General features: G+C 39.1%; 1 protein-coding gene across 2 annotated transcripts; it reads left to right on the forward strand.

Annotated features, from left to right (window-relative positions):
- Window positions 1–1,136: 1,136 nt before the first annotated feature.
- MSANTD1 (Myb/SANT DNA binding domain containing 1) lies at window positions 1,137–21,786 on the forward strand. Of its 2 annotated transcripts, XM_039723917.1 has the most exons (4): window positions 1,137–1,206; window positions 1,629–1,893; window positions 11,656–11,940; window positions 20,741–21,786. In XM_039723917.1, exons 2-4 carry the CDS (start codon window positions 1,640–1,642, stop codon window positions 20,979–20,981), a joined length of 780 nt encoding a protein of 259 aa, XP_039579851.1. In that variant the 5' UTR covers window positions 1,137–1,206; window positions 1,629–1,639; the 3' UTR covers window positions 20,982–21,786. The 2 variants fall into 2 exon arrangements, with proteins under 2 accessions (XP_039579851.1, XP_039579850.1); XM_039723916.1 differs by lacking the exon at window positions 1,137–1,206 and having other exon boundaries at window positions 1,469–1,893.
- Window positions 21,787–22,058: the final 272 nt, after the last annotated feature.

The following is a 22,058-nucleotide window of genomic DNA, read 5'->3' on the forward strand; positions in this document are numbered from 1 at the left end:
TAGAATAAATAAAATAGAAAGAAGGCAATGGTCCCACAAATGTCACTAGTGTACCTTTCAGGAACATTATGTGCTCTCTTTGCCATCTCCAGGATGCAAACCAAGCTCTGCATTTTTTAACTATTGTTAAGATCAAGGATGTGGTTATGAGAAGACTTACAATTTATAGGATACTTAAGCATTAAGGATTGAGGCACGGAACATTTCCTGGGGATTAACGACTGACTGGGTGAGCCTCAGGCCATTAACCCCTGCCTGCCATTAATCTTCAGGAAATGCCCTGCAGCCAGGTCGTTACTGCTGTTCTATGCTGAAACACAAAAATAATAATAAGAAAGGTCCGTGGATTATTTATTTATATTTTATGTAACACAATTCTATTGGGACTGTAGGAAATGAACATCTCTCTATTTAGCTGGTCGTAAGCTGGAATTAATGCAGTTCCTGCATCTCACTCTTTTGTGGAAGATTATTGTCAGGCTGCAGGAGTGTAAGTGGGGCAGGATTTGGCCCACTGCTTCTATTGCAGTGTTTAATACAATGAATATGCCCTGCTTCTCTGATAGAACTGCTGGCACAATTTAGCCCTATATAAAAACCAGCTCAAAATGCTTGTTTTACAGCAAAGCAATTTATTCACAGTTCTAAGCATCTCACAGCCTTTTTTTAACTCGTTGAATAATCCTTTTAGGTTGCCCATAAAGCAGGTGAAATGCTTCTGCTGCAGTCCTAAGGCAGAACACAGGCTGCATAAATAGCATCTAAATTACTAGGAATACAAAATACACATACAGTAATACATACCTACAAAGGCAAATTCATACTGACAGGACTGCAGTGTGTGCTTATCAGCAGCAAAACATCTCGGGGAAAAAAAAAGTGGCTTTATATTGAAATTTTGTATATATTTCTCTCTATATAAACACTTAAATACTATTTTTTGCATGTACTAAAGCCCAGATGCAGGCTCGTTTTAATGAGCCTGCCTGCTTAAACATTTATTAGCTTAGAGATGTATAGTTTTCATAAAGCTGGCTGATTCTTTTTGCAGAATATCTTTGCAAAAAAAAAAGCTTTTTTTTTTTTTTTTTTTTTTTGTGTACATGGCCTCAGTCCTTGCAACCTCCTAGAGAGTCTGTCAAGGCACAACTTAAAAGCTCGTTCAGGCGACCATGACCCCCTGCTAGCAGATTGTCTGCCTAAAAGGTAAGGGAAAGCTAAAAAAGAAGTAGAAACTTAAAAGTAGCTTCTCAAAGGCTGCATAGATCTTTTTTTTTTTGTTAAACCTAAAGTGTTTAAAAGCTTTAATATTGATGGCCTGTCAACTTTGTCCTGATTCTTTGGCTTTCAGTTAAAAGGTTTTTGTTGTTGTAGCTTATGCAGTTGCTCTGTTGCTATGGAAACGTGACATCAAAATGACGTTTCTCTGTTTAAAAGCTTTTAACTAAATTCCTGCCTGTCAGATGTAGGCCCCATTTTGTGCACTCAAGCTTCAAGCTGTTGCAAAAAGGTTTCATATGTTCTGTTGTCATTCAAATTCTTTATCCACATATGCATGTCTTGCACTACAAAAAACCTAAACTAAAAACTCAATCTATATTAAGTGTCCTCTTTTAAAACCCTTTTAGGTCAGTCAGCAATGGCTGCAGCAGAAATTCCCAGTTACATTGTCTCTTCTCAGACTGAGAAACACAGGAGGGCCAGAAACTGGACTGATGCAGAAATGAGAGGTTTAATGCTGGTTTGGGAAGAATTTTTTGATGAGCTGAAACAAACTAAAAGGAATGCCAAAGTTTATGAGAAAATGGCTAACAAACTCTTTGAAATGACTGGAGAAATTCGCCACGGAGAGGAAATAAAGATAAAAATTACAAATATGACATTCCAGTACAGGTAAGCTTCAGTTAATTCTTTTTATTTTAAGAGATTTTAGCAGGAACGGCGCAGTGATTTTTGCCTTTCAGAAAGAAGTCTCCTAGAGGAAATCTGTCGATAAAAGATTAAAGATTGTTCATATCGCTTTTAAAATTCTCTCTTGCCAATGCTGTTACGTCATTGTTAATTTGTCCCCCCCATTTCGTGTCAAACTCTGGGACAACTTTGTTTCTTTAAAATTAGCTGGCACTGTTATGATGCAGAGGGATGGAAATGTATTTATTGGGGAAAAGAGATTTTTTTTTTCTCTTTGCTGAGGGGACTGATTGTGTTAGCTTGGCAGCCAATTCCTTGCAGTGAAACTCCTGCAGTTTCAAGTGGCCACTGAGGATCGGAATTGCAAGGCAAAGTTAAAAAAAAAGAAAAAAAAGGAGAAAACTAGAACAGAATAATGTTTGGGGGGGGCTGATGCTCCTCAGTTTTGGTCTCGTGAGTTGAAGGGTTACACTTCACGGGGCCAAGAATAATTGAATGTCTTATTACTGAGTGACACACATTGCTATAATTATAAGCAGCAGCAGTGAAAGAACTATTATATCTGCAGAGAGAATCAATGTGCACCGTCAATACTGCTCCAGAGGAGTCGGGGGGAGGGCGGAGGTGTCTATGAGGGGATGATAAAGAACAGGCAAGCAGTCAGGAGGGGAAGTTGGCTTCAGAAAATGTGAGGCATTTGTGCATTTGTTGTTTGCAGGGAGAAAAATAATTAGAACTTAACAGAAATGTTTCCATTTTTTTTTCTCTTCTTTCTTTTCTTTTTTTTTTTTTTAATTCTTATCTCTGTGAAGCACAAACTGCCTCATACTGGAAATCCTGAGTGGTGATTTGAGCTAGGTGCTTGTAATGCAAGAAAATCAAATATGTGACTCTTTTATTTAATCTCTCCTCAAAGCTGATATTAATAATAAAAAAGGTTATTACAGCAGGCAACCATGTTAAAACTGCTCGCTTTTCTGTAAGGCACCCTCACTGTATTTAATGCAGAGACTGCTCATCAAATAGAAAACTAGGGAAAATCCTGTAAACCCCTTAACTTTGAATGTCCTTCTACATGTCTATGATCCACAAGCATAATGTTTAACATCATTTGCCATAATATCAAACCTGATGTTTTGTGGCAAATCCTAACGTCTCCAAAATGTTTTACCAACCCTGCTGTAATCCCTGCAGTTTCCTTCACCCAGACTGTAGATGAGAAAGCTGGAAGTAAGGCAAATTTTTGTCCAGCATCACCCAGCAATTCCCACTCAGATGCAGATTTAGGAGTTGCAGGCTACCAGGCTTTTGCTTAGTCTGCTAAATCTGCAGTCCTCCCTGCTGGGAATTGCATCTCATGGCACTGAGATTTCACAGGTGTCTGTGGCAGCAACACTGCACCATAGTTAAGTGCCGTAATTGCCAAGTGGAATAGGTTATTTCTGTCAGCCTTTGTTCTAAATTTACAGTGTTGTCATCCATCAGAGAGTCTCATTTTTTCCCCTAATTAATGTTTTTACTTTAAAGTTGCACTGGGGGAAGGGAAGAAATAAAATCACTCGCATGCATGCACTGTGTGTGTGAGAGAAACCACACTTTTAAGAAATATCTTTCTATTTCTGTGAACTTCTAAGATTGCTTCTGTTGCATGTTGTCAATCTGCTTTTCTATTTTGCAGTGCATGGCAGCTCCCTGCTTATTGATTGAGATGCTAATTTAGGAGAGTTAAAAACTGCCTTGTGCTGTCACAGAGCTGTTTCATTTTGTGCTCTGGAATATAAAATGCATCTCCTTATTGTTTGCTCACATGCCTGCGTGCTTTGCTGTCAAGGTGAGGTGGTATGGAGAACAGGGGCAAGCAGAAGCTGTTACTCACAATTTCTAGTTTTCTGGGTACTTTTTGGTGGTATGTGAGGATAGGGAAGGTGGTGGTGAAACTGTAAATGATGTGAATGGCCACCGACTGCTGGCTTTGCTGTGAGGCAGCTGAGTTTTAATTTATGTTTGGGTGCCTGCAGGACCCTTGAGGAAGGTGCTTTACATCACTGCATTTCTGAGCATCATTGCTGCCCTGTGGCACAAACTGGAAAAGAAGATCCTGAGAGTGGGAAATGCTCTGTTTTGAGATAATACTTTGTAAAGATTACATTGGGTTAGTGAGTGTGGTTTGGGAGAACGGAGTACCAGTAGCAGGAGTGAGGAGGGGTGTTCTGCACCTAGGAGCTTATTTCTGCACCCACTTCAGGATCCTGTACTTTAGGCAACTCTGAACAGTGCGGCAGAAGTGGAGTGGCTTCTACTCTTCCTTTATCAGAAATAAACTGCATAAAAATATTTAATCAGATCATATTATCTACCTAATTGTCAAAATTTCATAAAGGAACATAAAACCCCTGTCCTACAAATTATTACACATACATATATGGATGAATACATATATGTGTATTTTTTCCATAAAAGGAAAAAGCAATACTTGAATATTTCTAGTAGTGTCTTTAACCAAGTTCAGTTTTAAAAGTGCTGTCACTGGTGCGTCTTATCCTGGGACATCTGTTGAAATAGATATTGATGATCTGAGTCATATAGGGTACTGAAACAGAAAGCAGAGAACATGTTCATAATGGTGCTCTCCAGTTGGAGGATCCCATGGCATTCTAAGAGGCAGTTCAGTAAATATTGTTTTCTTTATTCTGCTTAGTGCAAGCCATTCATTATGAGTAGAAGGTGCCTAAGTCAGGCAAACACATGCATAAGTAGGGAAGGAGTGTTTCTTGGCCAATTATTGCAGTTTCTGCAGCAAGTGCAGCCTGCATGGGTGTGTACAGTGGCAGGGGGCTCAGAAAGGGCTCCCACCCCAGGTATTCACCCTGGTTCTGGCTGTGTTTGGATCCCCTGTGGGATCTTGTGCTGCCAGGTAAAGTTACCTCGGGTGGAGCTCAGTGTGCATGAGCATCACACACATAAGCAATTTTAGGATGTTTATATCCCATTCCTCCACATCTGAGGTGAAAACATTATTCAGGGTGTTAAAATACCAAACAGAAATCTATTTTATCTCATTATTTCCTCCTTGAATTCTTGTGTTTATTTCTGCCTGCCCTATATTTCAGCAAGGTGATAAGAGAATGAGAAGATGTTTAGAGAACAGTTAGGCTGAGATGTGGAAAGCTTTCTTTATTAAGAGAAGTGTAAAAAAAATAAGTTTGTGAATGCTAAAGGAGTTTCAGAGGTGCATACAAATATGCACTATTTTTCAGAATGTAAAGCAGATTTTTTTTTGCCATAATACAAGAAATTATTTACAAGAATTGCAAGGCAAGAAATGCAAAACTAGTTAAAGTCATATAAATTTGTATTGCACTGCATAATTAGCACATGGAACTAATTGCCTCTGAAAATCATTGACACCAAGAGAGCAGCAGGTTGTTTTAGTATTATTATTATTTTTACTAAAGATTAGATTTATTAAATTAAAAAAACAGATGTTGTTTGTCTTCCAATTAGGTAGAGTTATGAAAGACAGCGGGTTTCAGGATGTTACTGGCTGTTGATGGAAAAATAATCATGTGTTTTTATGGGTGAATGTGCCCTCAAAAGCTGTCTGTCAAAATCATTCTTGAAGTATTCAGCACTGACCTTTGTCAGAAGAGAGTGAGACAATGGACTGAGCTGGCAGTGATTCCTGTATTCCTCTACATTACTGTAGTCCAAGTGCATTTGGAGGAAACTAATCAGGGAAAAATATACCGTGACCTGAAGTAATTCTTACTGGAGTCTCGGTATATTAAGGGACCATTTCATCCACCGTGGAAATTGACTGGGTGGAAAATTCTGCACAACGCCATAGGTGGAAGAAAAATTCTTTCTGCAGGTGTATTTGAGTAAAGTTCTGCTTTTAGGGATTGCTGTAAAATCTGAAATATCTGCTGTGGATAGATCAGCCACCAGGTTTTTAATGTTCTGCTTCAAAGATACCTGTGTGGTGAGCTGCATGAACCTCCCCATTTATCCATCCTGGAAGAAGGAAGGGCTGAGTCAAGCTTCCTGGAATTCAAAGTTAAGCTTTCACATGTGCTGCTCATCAAAAGTTTTCCTGAGATTAGTGTGCCAGCTCTTGAGGTTTAGCATCCCTTAGAGTCTGTGCCCAGTTCTTTGTGTTGTGCAGCCTACTTGGGGCTATCAGCTCATGTGAACCTGTAATTATTCCTTCTGAAAGCCCTGTCCTGTCACTGCTAATGTGCTGATCCCACTGTGTCACAGTGCTCTGTGACTGCTGTTATAACATTGCCACTGCCACAATACTTATTAAAAAAAGGAAGCAGGGTATGCACAGCTTGCACAGTGGTCCACAGTTTTGACTGATTCCTTCTGATGTTTAAAAATAAGAACTGTGTGAATGCAAATTTATTATTTTCAAAAACATCACCCTCCCCAAAGCCTAGAAAACAGGATGCAGCTGTTGCTCTTTGATTTGAATCACAGTCAATTAATGTTAATGATTGGTAAATTTGAATCAGTCTCATGATTTGAATGAAAGAGTAGTGTAATTTTTTATTTTCATGTGTACATGATAGCAATTAAACATTTTTGCTTGTGTAATCCATTGCTATACTCCATGACATTATGCAACTGGCAAATTTGACCTCTGTTACAGCAAATGATAAAATATGAGTGCAGCCAAATTGCTGCAAAAAGTTGAATACTTTACTATCTTTGTCTTTAATTTCAATAATTTAGGGCAGATGCACAACTTAGTATTGTACTTTCATCATCCTTCTTCTCCTCACCATTCATTGGTTCCAAAGCAGTTGCTATTTATTATTTATTTTGAAAGCTTTTCCTAGAAACCCCAGGAGATGGATCTTGTATCCATTCCTTAAGGCAAGTAGTAATATCAAATGCTGCAATAATAATAAAAAAGCAATTCTGCTTTGAGCAAAGTCTAAAAAAATGAAGCAAATTATAGACTGCTTGCTTTTTGTTGACTAAATAATGATGATTTTCAAAAAAACCAAAACCTCTTTAGAATATAATATTGTGATAGTTTTTTTTTTTAAGAAGGTAGATTAATAGGCACAGAGAATAAAGTTTGAAAAAAGGTCAATGGCAACACAAATGACTCAACAGTTGTCTCAGTCTATTCAGTGGAGCATTTTGGCAGTGGGATCTCAAAGTCCATTAATTTATTCACTTCTCTGGAATAAGACAAGCAATCACCTTTCAAATTAACTCAGTTGGCATGCTTTGGATATTTGTCCACTGGAAATCTGACTTTGATCCCTGAATTTTTGGAGAGAGTTCTCAGTTGCCTCTGCTCTCAGCTGGATTTTAATAGAGCCTCATGAAACAGCAACAGCTCCAGATAAACTCAGTGTGAATTTATTTCACAAGCTCTCCTGACTTTCTCACTTACCTTTGTTTCTTACCTCATTTTTCCTGCATGGCTTGCTCCCTCAGGCAGTGCCCAATTGCAAAGTGTTAATATTTGGCTCATCTTGCTCTCTCATTTCTGGACTGTTGCATTCCAGCCTTCCTATTGTCCTGTTTCTTTCAACATCCTCATATTTCATTAAAAAAATAAAACTCCAGTTCTATCTCTTGGATGTAGCTAAGGTTGCTGTGATGAGTTATGCTAATGACTGAGAGCAGTAAATTAATCTCTGCTGTAGACTCCAGTTTTTCCAGGCTTACATTTATCTCAATGCAGGCAAAAGCTCTTAGCTGTCTAACTAGGTTTCCTGGACTTCTGGCAGTTGTAGAAAAAATATTAAAAGTCAGTAAATCCCAGAACTCGATATTAGTATTACAAAGGTAGCTATTTGGTTTGTTTTTACCAGAAAACTAAACCATCAACACTATTGCAGTGAATGTTCTCCCTATTTACCTCCACCTGCAGCATTTCTCCTCCTCTTCCAAAGGACTGACACTCCCTTTCCCCTTATCTTCTCATCTCTTTCCCTGTTTCATCCTTTTTTTCTGTGTGTGTGAGCCAGACTCCATACAGGTAGATGATTGCTGCTGGTGCTGCTTTTAAGCTAACACAGTTCTCTTGTCTACCTCCTGGTAGTGATCCCTTTTATTTAGCTCAGAGCTATGGTAAGCAGTCAGAAGTAGAATTAGTATCCATTCAGTGCATTGAGAGCCAGAGAAATACCTGCATTTATATAACTGTAACTCTACAGCTCTGTGAGCAGACAACAAACAGCAGCTCTTCCTTCCAAATTGTCATAGTTCTGTAAGAAAAGGGGGTCTGGGTACACAGCTGAGCTCAAACACCAACAAAAAGGTACCAACCTACAGGCAAAATATTTACTCCTGGAAACTTTCCATGGAATCATAGAATGGTTCAGGTTGGAAGGGACCTTTAAAGACCATCTCTTTCCAACCCCCTCCCATGGGCAGGGACACCTTCACTAAACCAGATTGCTCAAAGCCCCATCCAAACTTCCAGGATGCAGCATCCACAGCTTCCCAGGGCAACCTGTTTCAGTGGCACACCACTCTGGTTAAAATTTCTTCCATATATCTAGTGTGAATCTATAATAAGGTCTTCCCACAGCCTTCTCTTCTCCATACTGAGCAATCCTGTCTCTCTCAGCCTGTCTCTGTGGCAGAGATGCTCTGAGTATTTTTGTAGCCCTCTAGGTGGGGTCCCAGGAGAGCAGAGGAGCAGAATTCCCTCCCTCAACCTGCTGGCCATGCTGCTTTTGCTGCAGCCCAGGATAATGGTTGGCTTTGTGGGCTACAAGCACATTGCCAGCTCATGTCCAGCCTCTCATTGAGGGCATCCCCAGCTCCTTCCCTGTGGGACTGCCTTCAATGCCTTCATCCCCCAGACTGTAGTTATACCTGGGTTGCCCCAGAATCACCACAGGGTGATTTAATGGAAGCAGATGCAAGTAATGAGGCTGAGGGTAGCTGGTGTCTGTATTTCAGCCTTCACTGCCCAGTCAGATGTGCCTGCAGCAGAGTTATCAGAAATACCAGCAGTAGGAAAGGACTGAGTCAGGAATCATCTCTGAAACTTTGTGAAGATTGAGGGAGGTCTCTAGGGACCAGAAAAAGGCTGTTGAATCTTCAGAAAGGCAGGAACAGGAATGAAGAGCTCTTCCCTTCAACTCCTTAGAAGATCACTGAGCAAGAAGTTTTGGAAGCAATTTCCAGTCATGGAAAGGAGAAGGTGGTGACTGGGAATAGGCAGAACAGATTTACCAGCACTGAATCCCTTCTGACAGACCTGCTTGCTTTCTTTTTTAGAAGACTAGATCTGTGGGTGAGGGTAGGGCAAAGTATTGCCTAGCTCACAGTACAAACCCTTTTTACTCAGTCTCCAAGAACATCCTTCTATCCAAGCTGGGATGTTACACTGCAGCTGGAAGGACTACAAGCTGGCTGGAAAACTCTCTGGATCTCTGGGCACAGAGTGGTTTTTAATGGTTTGTATTCTGCCTAGAAGCTCATTCCCAGTGGAGGACTGCAGCTGTTTTGCACTGGGATGTGTCCTGTTTAAAATCAACACTCCAAAGGCAAAGGTGGAGTGCGTGCTCACTGGTTTGCAGATGGTGCCAAACTGGGGCAGCAGTCTGTAGCAGTCCCTGCAGGGCAGGACTGGCACTCAGGGACAGGTTGAGAAATGGGCTGACAGGGACCCCATCAAATTCAACAAGGACAAATGCAAAGTCCTCCTCCTGGGATGGCCAAATGCTGGAGCAGGAGGGGACGGCCTGGCAGGGCAGCAGCTCTGCTCGTGGGGACCCGGGGCTCCTGGCTGACACTGGGCTCAGTACAAGCCTGTTCCCAGAGCAGCAGCAGAGTATCAGCTCTAAGCTTGTCCTGCCCTTTTTGACCAATGCTTTGCAGTCCTAAGGGCTCAAACGATGTCCCATGATGTCTCAATGCAGCCTCTGGACTTGGCAGTGGCCCAGCTGAGATGTGGTCACCCCTGGCTTTTGCTACCTCACCCCTGAGGATGCCTGACGATGGTGAATGCACTGCATAATTGCAGCTCAGTTTTAAACTTCATAGCTTGAACACATTGAGAATTTCAACACAGGCAAACAAATATGGCATGTAGGCTTGGCTACTAGCTTATAGTGGCATAATTGATCTGTTTTTCATGCAAATTGCCTCAACAATTGAACTAAAAATAATCAATATTAATTGATAGTTGTTGTCAGGCCTGTGTTTAGCTATTTTCTGTCTGTGCTGGATGGGTAGGCTGTGCTCAATATTCTCTGACTATGAAATCGCAGCAGTAGGTTGTGAAATATGTATGAAATTAACATTTTGAATGCATAGAGGGCATAAAAGTATGGATGGCTGTGAGGCTCTGCTTTGCAGGACTATGATGTGCATTTCTAAATAGCTGGAAAAGCTCATCAGACCTTGCAAGGACAAGGAGAAAAGACTCCTTAAAGGGCTTTAAAATCTAAGCAAATCTTACTGCCTTCTTTTCCCACTAGTGGATTTCCCCTTACTCTAGGCTGACAGCATTTTAAAAGGAAGAACTTCAAGTTCTCACTTTTAAGTTTGGCATCATTGTTTTCATGTTTACATGTTATTTAATTCTACCCCTTGCAAGACTGGTGTGGGCAGGAATGATTCTGAGAAAAGAAAACCTGAAAGGCTTCAAGAAAAGAAGGGTGGGCCAGGTGTCCAGGAATAGTGTTTTTTTGGTTTTTTCTTTGTTTGGTTGGTTTTTTTCTCCTGCAAATGCAAACCTCTAGCTGTGAGAATCAAATTTGGTTCGGCTTTTTGTTAATTTGAATGAAATCTGGTTTATGAAAATGGGGCATTTGTCATTGGTCTTGCCTTTCCTGTTGTACTCCCTTCCTGCATTTTGATTTAGAGTAACAAGATCTGAACTGAGAGAGGCAAATGAAAAGAAAGTTTGGGACTCATGTTGGGCAGTGGAATTTCTTTGAGATGTATATTACATCAATAAAAGAAAATAAAATAACACTGGGTAACCACTGGGATAGCAGTGAACTTGTCTGAGGACCGAATAATAAATCTCATAAGACACACATGAAGAACAGGGTCATGGTTGATAGTCCACTGTGATGTAATGTGTTTGTGCATGCTGTTTCTAAATGCATTATTAACTGTTTTAGGGGTTTTTGATTTTTTTTTTTGGTAAATTAATGAAACTGTACTTTTCCCTAGTTCATCTTTCCTCTACTTTCATCTGTAACAAATGAACAGATGTCTGTATCTCATGGTTGTTACAAGGATATTTACCAAGGCATTTCAGGCTTTTAAGCCATATTAGAAAAAGGATATGCATTATATTTATAGCCACTTGTATTCATTATAGAAAATAAATATTCATTCTTCAAAGCATGAAAGCGCAGGGCTGCCCTCAGTTCAGTAAAGGCTGTGGTGTGTTGCTTAGTCCAGTTGTCAGAGACTGCTGTCAGATTGGTTTGTTGGGCATTCTTTAAGGGGAAGAAAATTATTCAACCACCAACACAGTCCTGTTTCCATTAGAAGTTGTAATGTTCTTTATCTGTATTGAATTTCATCTGGGGTTTACATGCAACTTTTTATAACAGGTCAAACCTAGGAAAAGAACCTGAAAGGCTTCAGTGGAAGCTAAAGAAGAAAAGTGTCTAATTTTTTTCTCTTTAAAAGCATTCAGTTTGACTCCTAAATGTGACCAGAACAAATGTTTTGAGATAGATCTGTATGAAAAGTACTTTTTGTGGCAAAACAAGCTTTAATGTTGTGTGCCTTTTCTTACAGGAAATTAAAATGCATGACTGACAGTGAAACTGTGGCACCTGACTGGCCTTACTACAAAACCATTGATAGGATCTTATCCAAAGTGACAGACCACAGCGATGTGAAAATGCATGAAAATCAGCAGCCAGGTCCTTCTACATCACAGACAGAGGCCTCGCAATCTCCATCAGCCAAGTCCACCCCTCTGTATTTGCCATATAACCAGTTTACATATGAAGGAAGGGAAGAATGCTTTGAAGATGAACATTCAGAGAGCTCATCAAGCTTGCTTTCTTACAAGCTGAGGTAGCATCTATTTTCCCCTCTTTTTAGTACTTTGCAGAATGAACCAAATTTGCTGTGTAAAGGGAACACCCTCACACATTTTTCTCTAACAGCTCTTGTATTTTTTCTGTAAATCACAAATGAGATCTGTTCCCCAATCTCAATCACTTTGCTGAATTAGGGCATTTTCTTTATTCCTTTATGAAAGACTGGAAGGGAGTAGGAGAACTGGGCAAAAAGTTGTATATTATTGCCAAAACTCAGCATGCATGTCACGGCTCACATCAGGGAGAGTGTTCATAAAAGGAGTACAGGCATGTTCAAGAGAGTCCTGTGGTGCAATCAGAGATATAACATACTGCTTAGATGATTTTTGGCTTGCTCTAGTTCTGCTTTTGATATGAGTATGAAATTTCTCTGGCTTCAGTTATTATTAAAATGGTGAAAAGATGCAAAATAAATATTTCTGTGGACACTGAAAAGCTGCTCATGCAGTTTGAAAGTACATTGCATTATTTTAAATACAATTGAGAATGTAATTTTTTTCAAAGTAAATGCTAGTTTGAGATGCAAACATGTGATTCTTTTTTTTTTTTTTGGATATGATTTGAGTTCCCTGGAAGGCAGCATTTTAACAAAAGGCAGGATTGTACTCTTGATACAAATTTCAGACTTTACTGGTCTCATTTTTCATCCAGAGTGGTGTGAAATAAGAGCTGATTACAGTTTTCTGGCAGGAAAAAAGTTGATCCTAGAGATTCTTATCATGAGTGTGTGAGGCTTTAACTGTAACAGTAAAATTACCTGTCAGTCCTGCAACTGTAAAGATGTTGAGCTGGAAGAAGAACCAACCGAGCAAGTTCGAATTATTGTTTCCAGAGCCACTCTTGGATGAATAAAACTAAGTTAAATTCATTCAATCATTCAAGCAGATAGTCCTTGAATAACTGATTATTTCTTAAAACTTTTTTTTTGGCAACGAATATTTACTAGGGTGCATAACTTTTGAACTATAGCAACCTTTTTGTTCACAAGCAACAATTTTCTTTTCAACCTAGTCCATTTTAAGTAGTTGATATTCCTGATACACAAACTCACTTGACTTTAGGATTTGCAAACTCCACATTCACATTTCAGATGCAATAACTTTATTCCCAATTGGATTTAAAATAATATTATTTAATATTTAATTAGAAGGTCACATTTCCACAAACATTGTGGAGTTTATTCACTTGACTACTTCATAACATCAGGGTTTTAAAAAATATTGGATGTTAAGTTTTTTCAGCTTAGGGGCAACTCCAGGGCAGCACAGATTTTGTACCATAAGAGGACAGAATTTGCCACACCAGGCTTCACTACAGAACATAGACATTCCTCACAGAGATATCAAGTTAATCAACCCCAAACCCACATCTGTTATGCCCACAGTTTGCAGGTGGACTCTCACTTTCATGTAGGTGCTTTCATTTACAGCTAAAATGGACTTAAATCAGTCACTAAATTATAAGCTCTGGAAAATTTAGGCTGTGATGCATTTTAGCCAGCTTCAGGTTCACTGGTTTTTTTATTTATCTATAATTTTATCCAAGGAAATACCCTAACCTGTTCTAGTAAAAAATATTTTAACTTTCTCTGGCTAAATTTAGAAGCTGCATCTCATTTAAATCCAGCCCCTAGTGGCACAGGCTGGCTTTCAGCTGGCTGTGAGTCTGGGGCAGGGAATGCCACTCAGCCCTTGCAATGCTGCTGTTGCCTGCTAGGAGTGGCTGCACTGGTGGCTCAGGCGGGTCTGGGAGCTGCAGGGAAGGGCAGGGCAGCTCTCAGGATGGCAGGACCTCCATAACTTAGGAATTCAGCCATGAAATACTAAATGTCTGGTCTAGACCTGATAAATCAACTTAGGAATTCAGCCATGCTCTCACAGTCTCCACTATGAGAGAATTTTGTGCAATAGAATATTGTCCATGTCATTTAGCAGCAAGATGGTTACGCAGTCACAAGTTGAAATACAGTTCCCCTGTTTTAAAAGAAAAGGAGAAGTTGAGCAGTAGATACCAATGAGAGATCAGGGTAATATTACAGGTGAACATCGTGATTGGATTAAAAATTAGAAACCACTTGTGATAATGTGTCTGGAAGGAGAAAAAGCTATTCCAATAGTCCTAGGGGGTTTGAAAAGCTTGTCCAGCTTTGACCTGTTTAATTTAGGCTGATGAATGAGAGCAGAGTAGGGAACCCTTTCTTGGCCAGAAGAAAATACATTGCTTGCTAGTGACACCACATGGGTTAAAATCACTTAGAGCTGCCATGGTTAGACAAGGAAGTTAATTATTTTAGAGTTACTAATGGAAAAATATGAACTGAGGAAGCAATTTATAGCTTAAGCAATTAATGTCTCATCCTGTATTTGAAAAACACTTTGAAATAGCCAACAAGAGAGGAAAGAATTAGCATAAAAAATTTGTGTCTATCTTGGCTATTTTATCAATACCCTTGCCTCTGAACAGTAGACAATTTATCCAACATATTCAAAAAAAGAATAAAAGACAATGCTGGGAATTGATATAAAAAGAATGTTTTAGGTCCTTAATTTTCCTATTTTGAAAAATACACACTCATGCCTATATGAAAATACAGATGTGTTTTGCAGCTGTATATTTTATAACTTATGTTACAGGATTTTTTATTCAGTAATAAAATCCTAATGTTATGGCAACAATTGATAGAGAAGAAAACTTTCAAACAGTAGTTCTTTCTAAATAACTTTTAAACTTCTGAAAACTTTTCTGTTATCCCTTTAAACTCGCCAACACAGCTTTGGAGTGTCAGCTTTGTGTTTTTCACAGTATCTTTGAACATAGCAGGAGTCTACTTGGCTATATAAATTATAGCTTAAAAAAAATTCAATTGAATGTTTAGCTTTCATGATAGCAAAAAATGTCAAGTTTTATACTTCAATCAGTACATACATATTGTCAAGTTAAAAATAGTTGAAACTGGTTTTCTCTGCATTCTGTTTGAAAAACTTTGAGTTTGGGACCTTCTTACAAAAGCCAAATTTTGCTCGTTAGTGATAACACAATTAATGTGAGATAAAATTAACTTGAATTTTTGTTTCAAGTGTGTAGATGAGGAAAACATTTGGAATCCCTTTTAAAGGGGTGCCTGTAATTGCTTAGTATTGTTCTAACACTGCTCTGACACTGTTATACAGTACAAACATCTGACAATAATAGAATTATTCTATTATGGTCATAAAATATAATGCAATGTGGTGGAGTCTTGTACTGCAGCTTAAACTTTTAAAATCCAAATTCCTGACACCACTGTAAATGACTTTTTATCTAATTGAAAACAGTGTTTTTTTCACCCTGTGGATTAATTTATGGTCTTTGTTTTCATAGTAAAATAATGACAGAACATATTTATACAGGCTGTGAATGTAGTTCAGACTCCATGTGTTCTGCCATTTCTATTGTACTGAAAATTGGGGTGAAAGAGCTACTTTCATAGGTTAAAAGACCTTTCATAGGTTAAAAGACCCTTGTTCCTAATGTGAATTTAGTGAATGAAACTTTCAGATGTTACTTCTCCTTACCTTTCTTTTCAGTATATTGGAGAACCTTTCAGTATTTTTTGCTTTTGTGTTATCTAGTCTGACTTCTTGTTAGATAGCATTTGAATTTGGTCATTCTGATCTGGAGTCCAGAAATGTTATTGGGAGGATTCTGTGACACCCTTCCCTCAGCAGGGCACTTCTGCATTCAGGAGTCCCCTGTCTCTGCTGTCCTCCACATTGTTTCTATGATTTGTTTCACTCTGGGAAATACTAAATGTCTGGTCTAGACCTGATAAATACAGAAGATGGAGAATTCACTCTTCCCTTCTTTCTAGTGATAAGCAAACTCTTGTTTAAACCAGTCCCTTGTTCCTAATGTGAATTTAGTGAATGAAACTTTCAGATGTTACTTCTCCTTACCTTTCTTTTCAGTATATTGGAGAACTTTTCAGTATTTTTTTGCTTTCTGGCAAAATCATGGCACACACATGGTTGTGTGCCATGATTGTACTGTCTGGTATTTTTTCATTTTTAAATGTAGATTAATTAATTTGCTACGTGAAGTTTACACAGGAAGAAAAAAGTAAGAATTGGTAACTTAACTAAGCAAGATATGGATTAAAAGAAGTGCATTAAAACTCGGTGATGATGCTAATTTGGGAAACAACATCTTTGGCAAAGACTTCACTATTTCTAAAATTATGCTATGGCTATTTAAATCTGAATGGGCATAATCTACAAAGAAGTTTGAGCTTTAGGCTATGTGCATTATGTAGTGCATCTTAACTCATTATGCAGACTTGTATCCTAGCGAGGTGCTTTGCCCAGGCTCCAAGCCATTTGTGGTTCTTTTCTGTGCTTTACTTCAAGGATGAGTCTCATTAATTCCTGAATGCATTTGAATGATTGAATGAGCTTAGTTTACCAGAAGATCCTGGTTGCCTCATCCTCAGTCCTTATGCTCTGAAATCTTTATATAATCTCTAATATGAATATTGATTATATCCAGACCATTGTTAATTTTTTAAATAAAGACATGGATTATGAAGGTCTGCTCAGATTTTTATGGAGCTAAAAAACTCAAACCAGTGAGAAACAGCTTTTAGGTGCTAAAAGCCATAAATTCCAAGAACTGATGGTACTGGAGACCTGTTTGCCATGAAGTAGTCAGAAATGAGGAATTGCTGTTAGGGTTTCGTGAAGATAATACATTTTGATAAACAGAGAACTCTTTGTATTCAACTCCTGCTTAATTAATTATTCACACATGTCCCTGAAACAAGCTGTATTGGATAAGTGTAAGCAAGGAAATTTTAATTGAACAATGAATTAAAATGGTATTAGGTAGACAGACAGCAAATATATTTGAGACTTACCTAATATGTTGCCTGATTGTATCTGGAGGTTTTGCTTTGTTCCCCCTCATGTCCATTGCACACAGTCATTTCTGCTCAGTCTCCTAGGTGAGATGGAACAATTTCTTTCCCTTGGTTTGCTTCCTTGGAACCCTGCCTGTCTGCTTTAGAGCATAGCAGGGAAATAGCTTTGTGAGGTTCTGTTTGGAATATGGTCCCAGTGCCAGAGCCCTTCCACACTTGGTCCATGTGGTCAGAGGAATACCAATGCCAATCTCTTGTATACTCTGCCATAGGTACTGGAAGCCCAGCAGAAGAGAGCCAGCAGATTGTATTTGAGGTCCTTACTTCCCCAGACCCTCCTTTCCTGAGAATTCCCTCAAAGTCTGCCTTTAGAGACTGGGCTTGGCAAGGAGGGAGGTGCTCCTTCAGCAGCTTGTAGATGCTGTCAGGATCTGCTTGCACCCCTGCTGTCACAGAGGTGTTGGCTGCACATGGACAATGGGCATCAGGAACTGATTGATCAGCCATCATCAGTAGTTGCTTATTCTTGTGCCCATACATTGGCAAAGGACAGATGCTCCTAGCAGGAACTGTTTAGGACACTGGTGCTGCTTGGGTTACTTGGTGCTGAACCCACATTCCTATCTCTGCTTCTCTCCTGAGTTTGTTATAAAAAATTACTGAGAGAGAGGGGCCTCTGACATGTTGCCCAGGACACCTAGAACTTCTCAAGAAAGATGGCTCAGAATCTGAGGAAACACTTCAGTATTCAAATAACTCATCACTGGATGGGCATCACTGGACATTTTACATTGTTTCATGTTGCAAGTGCTCTTAGCTTGTAAATTAGATTCTTTAGAGCCTTCTTTTGTAGGGCCCTTCTCAAGAGCTCCCTTTCAGCAGCAATTCTGCAAGAGGAGAGGATTCTAAGTGCCAGTTCCTTACTGTGAACTTGTGAGTGACCATAGAACCCTTCCAGTATCAGTCAGTGAAGAGAAAAGGAGATTGGGACCATTACCAAAGCTAGGGCTTCCTGAAAATTTCTGAAATAAGTATTTCTTTTCAATGAAGGTCTAATTGCCAAGTTGTATTTGTTACTGTAAACAAATGTAGGGAGTACTTGGGAGACCTTGAAAAATCCTTGGGTCATTGCTTTTGGGGAAACTTCTGTGTGCTAAAACACAGTTCTGAAATAGCATTCTTCAGTGAGTACTTTTTGAGTTATTAGCAGACTGCAGATACTGTTGCCACAGTAAAAATTTGCTGCTCCTTTCTTTCTGGAGCTGTGCAAGACACTGTTTTAGATGTATGGTTTCATGTCTTACAGTTCTTTGATGGATTTAACTGAAAACAGGTAAAATCCTTTAGAGACTCTAGGAAAACACTTCAAAGATTCTTTTTACTTAAAAAGAAGGCTTATTTTAGATCTTTCAATCTAAATCACTCCATCTTGGTTTTTTATGGGTTTTTTTTGTTTGTTTGTTGTTGTCATCTCAGTTGAAATTGAAATCCAAATGGTGGCTACTGTTACCAAGAAATACACACAATGCTCAGTGCATCTCAGTACTATTGACAAGCCTCAGATTTTCTCTCTCATTCCTTGTTAAGGACCATTCTCACCAGTGTTTATGTTGACAACACACAAGCCCTCTTGTGGAGTGAGTTTGTACTGGCTTCATGACAGGAGGTCTTACCGCAGCTACTTTCTAACACTGTATGGTGAAGATAATAGAGATTCTTCCAGTTTCCATCATTTAAATCCTCTGTGAAAACAAGTTTAAATTCAAAAGGTGACTTTGGCTAAAATAATATCACCATTTCAGAAAGTTTCTTGCTCTGCCTACCAGAAACCATGCATTCTTTGTGAATGTGACTACAGTGATGGGAACCTTGGAATAGCAGATTCAGTGCTGTCCTTAGACTGCTGTATATCTTTTCCACTTGCTTGACCTCTTTGAGAACCACATTAAAGTAATTCTGACCCTTAGAGGTAAGGGAGACAATCAGAATTTAGTGTTAGCCAGGACCCATTCTCACAGGATTGTGAGACTGATAATTTCAGTGATCAGCAGCAAGCTTGACCCACAGTTTGAGCAGACCCACAGTTTGTTCATGTTTATTTGATGCCCCAAATCAAATATGCTGTATAGAACCTGCAAAGCTGAGTTTATTCTATACCTTCCAATGTAGATAGTATCTCAACCTTTTTGGGTCACTGCACTCTTAAATGTCAAGGGGCTTGTGTCTTTTTCTTATATTTGCATTAAGCCTTTCAGGTGTTAAGGATTGTTTATCTCTCCTGCTGACAGATCTGAATGTCACAGTCGCTGCTGCACAAAGCCTGTCAAGTAGGATAAGAACATGAATCAAATTATGATACAAATCTGCCACAGCTGAGTGACCTCACCCCCACTACCCTTCTTCACATTAATAAAAACACATTCTTCAAGAGTTCAAGTTATCCTTATTCAAGGATGTCTTAAAATCTGCAGCATGTTGACATGGCATTCTAGTCCCAACTGTACTATCTCATTATTGTATTTCACCTAGAAAGGATACTGCATTTGGCAGAACAAGACTGAGATTGCTGTTTGTGTCAAGGGACTTCAAGACACATCATCAGATATCTTTGATGTTGGGGACTCCAGTGTGGAGTTACAAAAAGTGTAAATGAAGACATGGTCTCTCACTTAAAGTTAGGAAAGGAGTTATCCAGCTCTAACTGGAGGTTTCTCAGATATGTAATACACTTACACATATGCTTTCTACTTGCCTTTCTTCCTCTTTCACAGTTTAGCATGACTCCTTCTTAGGCTGCAGGTTAAGAGACAGATTTTTGTGTGTGTGCTCTCACTTGCATGCCACATGGGCTGGTTTTGACTGTGTGGCTCTGTCACCCCAAGTTAGGACAGCCATTTAACCTTTACACCTTGAGAGCACTGTCTTTATTGCCATGTTAATAATCTCTTTTCCAAATCAGAAACCCAGCATGATAAAGCATAGAGGAAATTCTTAAAATGTTCCCCAAATTCCAAATGGCAGCTCTGCATGTTTCAGATGAGGATGTCCATTGCCCTTCTCTGGACATGCTCCAGCCCCTCAATGTTTTTCTTGTTGTGAGGGACCCAAAAATGGACACAGGATTGGAGGTGTGGCCTCACCAGTGCTGAGTACAGGGTGGCAGTCACTGCCCTGGTCCTGCTGGCCACGTATTGCTGATCCAGGCCAGGTGCCATTGGCCTTCTTGGCCACCTGGGCACACCTGGCTCGTGGTCAGCCACTCTCAACCAGAACCCCCAGGTATTTTTCTGTCTTTTCAGGCTTTTATGTTGGTTATAATATTTTGTGGTGGAATATTAAAAAAAAAGAGTGGTCAGTGTCACTGCTGTGTCTTGGCACAAGGGTAAATTCTGAGACTCATATTCTGGAGTGGGACCAGCCTCACTGATGCAATGCTGTAAAAAACAAGCTGTAAGATACCACCACAGATAACCATGCAGCACTTTCTCTGGATTGGGATGGTTATTGCAGCTTTAAAATTGGAGTTTCAATGGGCCATATAAACCAAATGTCTCTCCCAGTACAGTGTATAAATTCAATGTGTAAGACATGTCAAGATTAAAAAAAAAAGTCTGGTATTCTGCATGGAAAATTCTTATTAAAAACAATGAGATGTAAAATCTCTCTCTCTTTTTTTTTTTTTTTTTTACAATCTGTAACACTATGCAATAATACATTAAATACTTATGTTTTGGCACAAACTTGAGAGGGAATTTATTGGAGAACACAGGGGTTTAAAAATATGATTAGGTTGTAACTTGGCCAAGAATATGCTATCAAATTTTGGGTTCTTTCTTTTTATAAATATGACTCTAATTTCTAACAAATATTCACATTTCAGAGCTGAAGAAAGACCAGTTAAGAAAAGAAAAATGCAAAACTGCAGTTTCCAAAAGAAGAAGCTAAAATTAATGGAAGCCATGTTGGAAGAACAAAAGAAGTTGAGTAGAGCTATGGAAGAAACCTGTAGAGAAGTGCGCAGGATCCTGGATCAGCAGAACATCATTCAAGTTCAAAGCTTACAGTTACAGGAGAGAATGATGAATCTACTGGAGAAAATGATCTCCAAGTCTAATGTGTAGTTTCCTTTGTGAATGCCTCTGAGATTACTATTGCTATTATAGATAACCATTTACTGCACACCATATGTGTGTCTGTTGCCCTATTCCCAGGTTTTCAATGGAAATTAAAACCCTAGTGTAATCCTAGTTCAGCAAAGAAAACATAATGCAGGGTCAGAGCTATCCAGTATGATAAAATTAGTGCAATATATGCCTAAGTTGAATTATTTTTTTACAGAAAGGTTAAGGGATAAATAGCTCGGGGAACTGAAGTACTATTTATGCCTAAGTCAGGTATTGTTTTGCAAACAGTGGTGCTGTATATTGCTTCACATCAAGGACTGCAGCTTAATCTGTTTTAGCAGAATGAGATAGTGAATTTCTAAACATGATTATTGCACCTTGACTTTGCTGATGATTAAACCCTGTTTTGAAACATATGCCTGATTGTATAAGTGACCTATGGTTCTTGTGAAGAGCTAGTTGGGACCATGAGATACATAATTTTAAACTCCATGTCTGATATGAATAGTACTCTGAAGTATGAGGGTAAAAATAGTCTATTCAAATACATTTTTTGATATAAAAACAAAAGCCCCAAAACACCTTCCTATATACTGAATACTAAAATGTATAGAAGATACTTGAAGTTGCTTTTGATATTAAACGTTTAAATTTTTTTCATTATTAACTGGAATCTGTTGACTTAACAAACAACCAGCAATGAAAACTTTCATTTATTCTCTATCACAAAAGAAAAGTATTGTACTGTGTGTATATACATATATATAATGTCTATCAAATGAAATAAAGAAAAAGAAGAAACTTCCTGCTTATTGCTGGGCAGAGGGACAGCAAGGGGTACTGGGAATGACAAGCACAGTGAGAGGTTCACAGTCGCTGCTGGCAGGGTGAGGATCCGCGGTGCTGATGCCCAGATGGACAGGGATGCTCCACACGAGGGAGCCGCAGGCACGGAGGATTGGACCCAGGGAGCTGAGATGCAGCACCAGCTCTCGATGGCTCCTCCATGAAACGTGACATTTAAATAATCTTTCACTGAAATTCGAAAATTGGCCGGCAGAATTTCCTATATGC

Source organism: Passer montanus, unplaced genomic scaffold, assembly GCF_014805655.1.
Source record: "Passer montanus isolate IOZ18808 unplaced genomic scaffold, ASM1480565v1 scaffold51, whole genome shotgun sequence".
NCBI classification, from domain to species: domain Eukaryota; kingdom Metazoa; phylum Chordata; class Aves; order Passeriformes; family Passeridae; genus Passer; species Passer montanus.

What these genes read in the sequence shown, in the direction of transcription:
- MSANTD1 (XM_039723917.1), top strand. Translation starts at nt 1,640, where the DNA reads ATGGCTGCAGCAGAAATTCCCAGTTACATTGTCTCTTCTCAGACTGAG. An exon ending in AATATGACATTCCAGTACAG is followed by an intron (nt 1,894 to 11,655) that starts GTAAGCTTCAGT and finishes CTTTTCTTACAG; the next exon opens with GAAATTAAAATGCATGACTG. An exon ending in TTGCTTTCTTACAAGCTGAG is followed by an intron (nt 11,941 to 20,740) that starts GTAGCATCTATT and finishes TTCACATTTCAG; the next exon opens with AGCTGAAGAAAGACCAGTTA.